A 9,259-nucleotide genomic window follows, 5' to 3' on the forward strand; every position below is an offset into this window, starting at 1 on the left:
TGTTCTGAGCATTGTAGAGAATCATCCAGGTTATTGATTTTGTCAATTTGATTAAAAGAAACCCAAATTTCTGATATAGAAACATTTTGAAAATGGGTCAAATTTGACCCAAGGACAACAGGAGGGTTAGAATCACAAAGATTCTTAAATGTCAGACTGACTGACTGACATGTGATGTGCATTATTTTTGGAAAACAATTAGCGTTCAGAAATGTCTTATGATATATTGTATCTATGTTTATTATTCAAATTTAGTTTTTGTTAAAGAAGGAAAAGAAAATCACGATACGCAATACAATCAAATAGCAATACTTCTAGAATCACAATAAATGTAAATCGCAACACAAATACAATCGGCACTCATGTATCATGTAAGAATCCAATCGGGACAAACATATATCGCTACAGCCAGGGAAACATAACAAATGCTCAAAAGAGCGGGGAATGTCAGAGAAAGTCGAGCGCCTACGTTCTTGTGGTTGACGCATTTCATGAGCACCAACTCCCTGTAGGCCCGTTTGGCGTGAGTTTGATTCTGAAACGGCCGGCTCAGCTTCTTGATGGCAACGTTCCTCTCCAAGTTGTGGTCATACGCTGAACTGTGGGCGACAAATGAAAGCAGAAAAAAAAACTTGGTCAACAATGACATATGTTTTTGTTTTGCTTTGAAGTTCAAGTTTATTAGTCATTTCAACAGTGCAGTTGACAGGAATCTTTCTTGGTGTGCCCGCATATACCGCCTAATTGACAACAGTGCCCCAACACAACAACACATTACACACACACCTCACATATTGTAAACGTTGAAGTTCTGGGGACCACAGTAATATGTTTTACACACTGATACTTTAAAGTTATAGTGCGTAGTTTCTAAGTAATGAAAACAACCGGCACGTCCACGTGACGCAAGCCTTCCGTGAAGGTGCAGGACAAAACATACAGCCATGCTTTTAAATCAGAGGAAGACATAAGCTAGAAGCCCAATGGGCCCTATAAGTGTCTTTGCTATTTGAAGAACGCCGCAGTTAATTTCATGTCCTGCGCCCACGTCGTTTCACTAGCAAATGCACCTGCGGCCATCTTTGCACCCATGGGCGTGCTGGTCTTTTTTTTAATCATTTTTTTCCAATGCAATAAAATTTAATTAAATCAAATGTGATAAAAGTAGTAGAGTTAATTTTACTTGTTCTGAGCATTGTAGAGAATCATCCAGGTTATTGATTTTGTCAATTTGATTAAAAGAAACCAAAAGTCAATTCATTGTTATTTTAACAGCCAATTAGTAAAATGTGCCTAGGCTTGAGCACAGCACACGCACTATTCTTGTCACACACACGCACGCACGCACGCACGCACGCACGCACGCACGCACGCACGCACAAAAGATTAAAAATAAAAAAATAAAAGGTGCAGATCCGCCATCAACATTGGTTGAAGATTAACATATAAGCCTAAAAAAGGACATTCCTGTCTCGTCATTTTATCTCCAAAATGACTTTCCAGAAAATGTACTATATTGTAATACAATAACGTGAAAAAACATTTGTATCCAATGTTATCGGCATGGCTTTTTCCTAGGAGGAACAGAAATATTACAAAAGCCTTGCAACCCCACACCGTTGTTGTATTGGATTGGATTTCCCTGTACATGGGTTTCTACTCTTCTGGTCACTCAGCACATGTTCTGGTTTAGAAACACGAGACAGCTGGACAGCCTGTTCCCTTGGATCTGGGACAAATTGAGGTTCTCAGTAAAACGTCATTTTTTTACAAAAATCTTGAGGATGCTGCAAAGTTAAAGCCAATGCAATTTGTCAAATATCAAAATAAAATCTCGACTGATGCTGATGTGCAAAGAACTAAGAGGAATATCTGATTAGCTTATGATGCAAGAGCATTATTCTGGACATTTAAAAAAAATGATGATGAAAAAACGCTGGGGTGATGGAAATTTAACTAGGGAGCCACAATATATCTTTTTTTTTTTTTTTTTAAATTGCCATCGCATTATCAACTGCTGCAATTAACACATTGCGAAAGACATGTGCGTATCTGCAAGACGTTTGTGTAAGTTGAAGGAAATATCAGTAAAAAAACTGCACTTTAAAATTCTTTTTTAAGTGGGAGTTCAATTCAATGTTTAAATTTGTTCAAAATAAGAAAGTTGGAAATGATTTCCCTTCATTTGTTTTAAATTCAACTGAAAGCAGCAGAAATGCAGAGCTGAGTAGACTTCAATTATCTTTTTATTTATCACAAGTAATATCGTTGTTAGGGATGGACTGATTATTGGCCCTCACGCCATCATGGTCCATCTATAGATATAGGATATGATCATTTTAATATAGGAACTAATCCTGACATGGACCTGAGTGATTCTGGAGTTCAGATTCAAATTTATTTCAACACCCGCCTTTCCCTAAATCTTCTCACGTCTACAGAAATCCACAGGAAACACATGCCATAACTGTACTGTCAACAAACGCTACATTATGCATCAATTTATGCGTTGAATGCGACTTATGTTTATATTGTAGCATCTGATGTCATCAACTTTCAGAGCCACCGGCTGGCAAAGGCTGAGCGCCGCAGCCTCCATCAAATGTTCCCTCACCAGACAGTTCCAATGTGGAACGTTTGATTCAGAAGTTTCTACCCTTTCGGACTGATATATAGATTTTTAGAGGTTGTTTTAGACATGTGAGCCATTGCAGACAGCTCATCCACAGAAGGCATAACTCTGTAGAAATAGCATTAATAGAGATATAATCATGTTTTAGATTTCTAAATGCTGTAAGCAGGGCTCAAAATTAGCATCAGGTTCCAGTATATGCAAATGCCTGGTAGATTTCCTTAACTCACCAGCCCAAAAAGTATTGTTAAACTATTGGTTGGCTTGTAAAATTTGAACATTAGATAGTTGTTTGGCTGGTGGACCAAAAACAGAAGGTTAATTTGGCATCCTGGATGTACAGTACGTGACAGGAAAAACTGCTCCTGTAGTTCAAAGAGAGGTCAGAAAACAAGATGTAAACAGAGAAATACATTGATTTTACGATGAAACACAGAGTAGTATTTGGGATCTCACAATATTTTGAAAATTAGTGGGACTTCAAGTTTAGCATTCACTTTTTTCATTTTTATGGCAAGCCCCTATTCCTGAGATTGAGACTTTTTTTTCTTCTTCTAATAATAGGATGTATGTTTTTTTCTTTGACTCACCAGACGATTCCCTGTGCTCCCGATCCAATGGGTCTGAGGTTCTGGTAGCGCTTTAAAACCATAAAAGTTGAATCGCCCACATCTATACTGTAGTACTCCTTTTCACGCTTGTTCCGGTTCATGGTGAAGCCTTGGACAAACGCTATGATTGGGCATTCAATGGGGCTGTCCTCTCAAGACCTGCAGGGTGCAAAGAGAAACAGACGTTGTTAGAAGAACACTGACAATTTGTTTTTAATATACTGTATATATAATAATAATAATAATAACTTTGACTTATATAGCGCCTTTCACAAACCCAAGGACGCTTAACAATCGGGGGGGGGGTTAAGAGATGAAGTTGAGAGGCCAGGAGAGATTAAATTCCATAAGCCTCAGTGAAGAGGTATGTTTTAAGCTGGGTTTTAAAGGTTATAATAGAGGAGGCAGAGCGAATGTCAAGGGGAAGCTTGTTCCAGAGCGATGGTGCACTGACACAGAAGGCTCTGTCACCAAATGTCCTGTGCCTGGAATTAGGGACAGCAAGCAGGTCCTTGTCAGAGGACCGCAGGGACCGTGGCTGAGTGTATGGGTGGAGCAGATCTCTTAGGTACTGAGGTTCAGGTCCATGGAGAGATTTGTATGTCAGTAGGAGAATTTTATATTTAATCCGGGACTTTATTGGCAGCCAGTGGAGTTTCTTCAGGATGGGAGTGATGTGAAGACAATTTTGTGTGGGTGAGCAACCTAGCCGCAGAGTTCTGGACATACTGAAGTCTGTCAATAGACTTGCTAGGCAGACCAAAAAGGAGACCGTTGCAGTGTCAAGACGGGAGGTGATGAAGGAGTGGATGAGGGTCTCAGCTACAGAAGTGGAAAGCCACTTTCGGAGTCTGGAGATGTTCTTGAGATGGTAGAAGGCAGTTTTAGTAGTGTTTTTGATGTGCTGTTGGAAGGAAAGGGTGGAGTCCATGATGACACCCAGGTTGCGTACTTGAGGGGATGCAGAGATAGAGCAGCCATCCACATCCAATGTGATGTCACCAACCTTTTTGAGGAGTGACTGTGGGGCAAACACCATGAGTTCTGTTTTGTCATTATTGAGTTTGAGGAGGTTACTGTCCATCCAGTTCTTGATGTCCTTCAGGCAGTTGATGAGTGGCACTGGTGGAAGGGGAGTAGATGGCTTAGTGCTGATGTAGAGCTGGGTATCATCCGCATAGCAGTGGAAGAGGAGTCCATGTTTCCGGATGATCATCCCAAGGGGTAGCATGTAGATATTGAAAAGTAGCGGGCCAAGCACCGATCCTTGAGGCACTCCATGTGCGACTGGCGCCAATTCAGAGCGGGTGCCCTTAAGGGTGATGTATTGTTGCCTGTTGGTGAGATAGGATTGAAACCAAGAATACACAGTATCAGTGAGGCCAATGAGTTTGGAGAGGCGAGTGAGAAGAATGGAGTGGGAGACTGTGTCGAAGGCTGCAGAGAGGTCGAGGAGAATTAAGATGCTGACATGGCCAGAGTCAGCTGCCATGAGAAGGTCATTCGTGATTTTGATGAGGGCAGTTTCTGTGCTATGATGTGTCCAGAAGCCAGATTGAAATGGCTCATAGAGGTTGTGATGTAGCATATGATGGTTGAGTTGGGCTGCCACCGCTCTTTCCAATAACTTGCATGTAAAAGGTAGGTTGGAGATAGGGCGATAGTGATTTGGATCTTCTGGGTCCAGGCCAGGTTTTTTGAGTGTAGGGATCACCGCCGCAGTTTTAAAGCTGGTAGGGACCACCCCACAAGACAGCGAGGTGTTGATGTGTTGACCAGTGTGGGACATAGAGTTGGAAGCACGCCTTGACCAAGGCAGTCGGCATTGATCCTGTATACTGGGCGAGGCTTAGCTTTGATACTAGCTAAGAACTGAGGTATAAGCAGGGAGAAAGAGGAGAGGCAGTTCTGCGATGTGAAGACGTTGGAGAGTATATGTCCAGCAACGGAGTAGTTGGGTGGGGGGAGCCGGAGAGATGCAATTGCTGGTGGATGGTAACAACTTTTTTCTGGAAATGTTCCAGGAACTTGGAGCATAGGCCAGCAGCGTCAGATGGTTGAGGAGGGTCAGGTGGACAAAGTAGGCGGTTAATAGTGGAAAAAAGCCGTTTAGGTTGATGTTGTTGGTTGCCAATGAGTGTCGAGTAGTAGTTAGTTTTTGCACAGGACAGAGCATTTTTGTAGCTTTTTACATGGTCGTTGTAGGCTTCCTGGTGGACAGTGAGGCCAGATTTTTTATAGTATCTCTCCAGCCTCCGCCCAGTGGCCTTCATGCGGCGGAGTTCAGCAGTGAACCAGGGAGCGGGACAGGAGAATGAGACAGATCGAGTGATGAGGGGGGCTACAGAGTCCAAACTACGTGACAGGGCTAGGTTGTAGTGATTAACCAAGTCGTCGACTGTGCAGTTCGGGGGATCGCTAGAAAGATGGCCTGCAATGGTGCAGGATAGTTTTGATGTGCACACTTGTTTGATTTTACGATATGCAATGGTCCTGTTAACACATTTCCTACGTGTGTGCGCAGAAACAGAGAAGGTGACACCAAGGTGATCAGAAATAGCCAGGTCAAGAGTTTGTAGCTGGGTGGGAGTTATACCTGTAGAGCAAACCAGGTCCAGTGTATGACCTTTAGCATGAGTGGGGCCGTTAACATGCTGTGTAAAATTAAATCAGTCCAGTAGTGACAAGAATTCTGCAGCGTGAACATCTCTGGAATCAACATGGATGTTAAAGTCACCAAGAAGGATGGTAGCTGGAGAGGTGGGGCAAATCAGAGCAAGAAGGTCAGAACGCTCAGGCAGGAAGCTCGCAGATGGCTTAGGTGGGCGATAGACAAGGACCACCTGTAGCTGCAGAGGCCCAGACAGAGCAAGGTGAATATTCTTTATCCTTTCCACTCATCAAAAAAGCTGAGGGGCCTGCCTGACTGGTACAAGCACCAAAACCAGCGTTTAGGACAACAGCCGATAAAACTGGGAGGAACCGCTGATGAACTGCTGGATCTGTCTATTAATGAGCCCCACCAGTACGACCTGCCTGGCTCCGAAACAGCTTGTTACCTCACCACTTCATTCGGTTCATTCATTTAAACACTACTAGGGCATTACAGCATTATGTGCAGGGGACCTCAGGTAATTCATGTTTAACACCCTTATCTGCATTTCCTAAAATGCAAACAAGTTAAAATCAGCTGTAATTATTGCACTAGTCTGAATGTAATTATGCACTAGAACGTCATTTCCATACTTAATACTACACATACAAATAATGTGTTTTCCCTGTGGGACGGGAGAAGACACAAAATCAATGGTCATTCTGTTTACAATCAATGCAAAGCTTGTGGGGCAGGCAGTAGCCGACAAGTAATACTTATTTCATTAAGAATTGTTGCACACAGTGGTTCCCCTGGGGGGGGGACTCAAGTTGACGACAAATCATAACCTTGCTGTAAGTGTAATAAAAGCTTACAAAGAACAGTAATTTATCCTTCTAAAACCAAAGATGGACGGACGACAATCCCAAGATTTTGAGTTTTTTAATAAAGATGTTCTGATACCATTACCATTTTTTCCTTCCAGATACCCATACCAATACTTTTGTATTGGCCGATACCAAATGCCAATTTGACAGCAGCTTTGTATGTGTGTGTATATATGCATACTCACTGCTATCCATAATTCAGGCAGTGTGGTGAGACATTTCCGATACTGGTATGGGAACAACTCTAGTTTTGTTTTTTTAAATACACCTACCCTGGATCTATAGACAGTGCTAAGGATGCTAGAAGCTTTTCTGCTAATGTGAGGGAAGCTAGACCTGGCCAGAGCACTAGCAGCTCTCCTGCCTGCAGATACAGCTGCACCAGGCCCCCACAAGTAGCGCTCAGCCTTTCTGCTGATTCTGTCTGGTGACCATTGGCGATACTGCAAAGAAAAAGCATTTCCCCCATAGACCACCGTTGTAAAAGAGACTGTAAAACTCCTGCCGGAACACCTCAAACTGAAACCAAGATAGGAATCAATCTATTCTGAATTTTTAATCCATGTACTCTTTATACTGGAAAAACTTTCCCCAAGCCGAGAAAAGCGGATTTAAAAAAACAGTGACGTCACCACAATGTAAAGTCTACGGGCCAGAGGGACGAACACCACTGCATAGTCAGCAGTCACATACCACAGAAGTAAACCCGGGAACTCCAAAACCTTTATTGGCGGTCGGTGACTGAGCAACTCTCATACTCTCAACGGGGCTTGGCTATTAACGTTGCATCAAGATCTTAAAATACACTCAGCTCAAATCCCCCCTCTTGCCACTACGATTAGCAGATTCTCTGGCGAGAAAGCCCCCATCTGTTTTATGGGTTGGCTTGTGGGTCGGAGGTAGCGTGCCCCCCCCCACAAGACTGGCAGTTCAATCCCAGGCTCTTCCACCCACATGTCAAAGTGTCCCTGAGCAAGACACTGAACCCCAACTTGCTCCCCGGATTGGAATTGAAATCAGCTCTGTAATATGCAATACACCCCCCAGTTGACGTTGTACTACACTGTTGAAAGTGTCGGAGTAATAGAAATCAGGAGTACAAAAAAAATGGTGGAGAGAATGACTTATTTTGTCAGTGTCCAAAAGTCCAATTCTCTGTCACCTCTCATCTGAGGGCTATAGAGCTGTAAACAGAAAGGCTGCTGCGTGGAGAAAAGTAGAGCTGAACAATTGTATTGGAAATAATATTGCGATATGTTAAAACGTGATTTCCAAATTGCAAAGGCTGCAATTTGGTCATGTGACTCGCATGAGCAAATCCGTCTGCACTGCAGAGAAAGCATCAACCAAGCACGCTAACGTTACGCCGTACCTTGAGCAGAGTTCTGTCAGTCAGACAACTTGAATTGAAAACTTCTACAGCCATTTTAATTAAATGAAGACTTTTATTTGGGCCTAAGTCCATACATGCAGTTAATGGATACAGGCACGGAGAACTCAAGGCTCTGCTAAAATATAGAAAACGCATTGAGTGAGAAGGTGGTTCCAAATGTTTGGCCTGTACTGTGTATGTGTGTATGTATATATATATATATATATGCATACTATGTACTATAAGTTTTACTTATTTAACTCTCTAGTAAAGTTCAGAGTGTTTAAAAAATGCAATCCACATGTTGTTTACATATGTTTATTACAGTAAATAATAATCTTAATACTACTAAGTGTGGTAAAGATACATATTTTTTATATTTCTCAATCTTTAGTTTGTGTGATTTGTTTCTGACTTTCATATGAATGTTTCCACCAGGCTTGGTCAGTGCTCATTCTACTACTGTGATTGAAGTAGTTAAATAAAAGATGTCATTCATATAAATGTATGTATCACCTAATTTCATCATCACACACAGGCCTGGCCTCCAGGAAATAACAACTTGTTTTATTGATCTAATCTTGTGTTGTTTATACTGTACCACGATTTATTGCTTGTCTTTGTTGAATGATACAGAGAGACAAAGAGTTTAAAAATAATCCCATTTCAAATCGCAATATTGGTGAAAAAAATTGCAATTAGATTTTCAAAAAATGTTCAGCCCTAGAGAAACGTTTTGCTCTGAATGCTGTCTGAATGAGTAGCGTCAATTCAGTTGAGCTAGGGATCTCAGGCTAGCTAACTAGTTAGCATTAACAAACGTCAGCTAGCGAGCACAGGCTAGCTGATGTTATTTACGCGAGCAATTGTCTTAACTGCCCTAATAACATAAGGAAATCATGAAAATGAAAAACATACAATTAAAAAAATTACATGGGCTGTATTTTTAAATGTAAAAGGGCTGTATTTATATAGTGCTTTTCTAGTCCCACCAAATACTCAAAGCGCTTTTTACATAGTACAGGAACCATTCACACACGTTCATACACTGTGGCCGAGGCTGCCGTACAGTGCCACCTGCTCATCAGATACACACTCACACATTTACACTCCGATGGCGCAGCATCGGGGGCAACTCAAGGTTCAGTGTCTTGCCCAAGGACA

At 42.0% G+C, this 9,259-nt stretch overlaps 1 protein-coding gene across 1 annotated transcript in view; it reads right to left on the reverse strand.

The window, feature by feature from the left end:
- Positions 1-9,259, reverse strand: part of LOC116671539 (mitogen-activated protein kinase 8) — a gene marked incomplete at its 3' end in the record, with an annotated part of 31,027 nt that overhangs the window by 13,396 nt on the left and 8,372 nt on the right. Inside the window, 2 exon segments of the mRNA XM_032502907.1 lie at positions 470-599; positions 3,223-3,402. Of these exon segments, the coding sequence (XP_032358798.1) occupies positions 470-599; positions 3,223-3,344 (252 nt within the window).

Source organism: Etheostoma spectabile, chromosome 21 (genome assembly GCF_008692095.1).
Source record: "Etheostoma spectabile isolate EspeVRDwgs_2016 chromosome 21, UIUC_Espe_1.0, whole genome shotgun sequence".
NCBI lineage: Eukaryota > Metazoa > Chordata > Actinopteri > Perciformes > Percidae > Etheostoma > Etheostoma spectabile.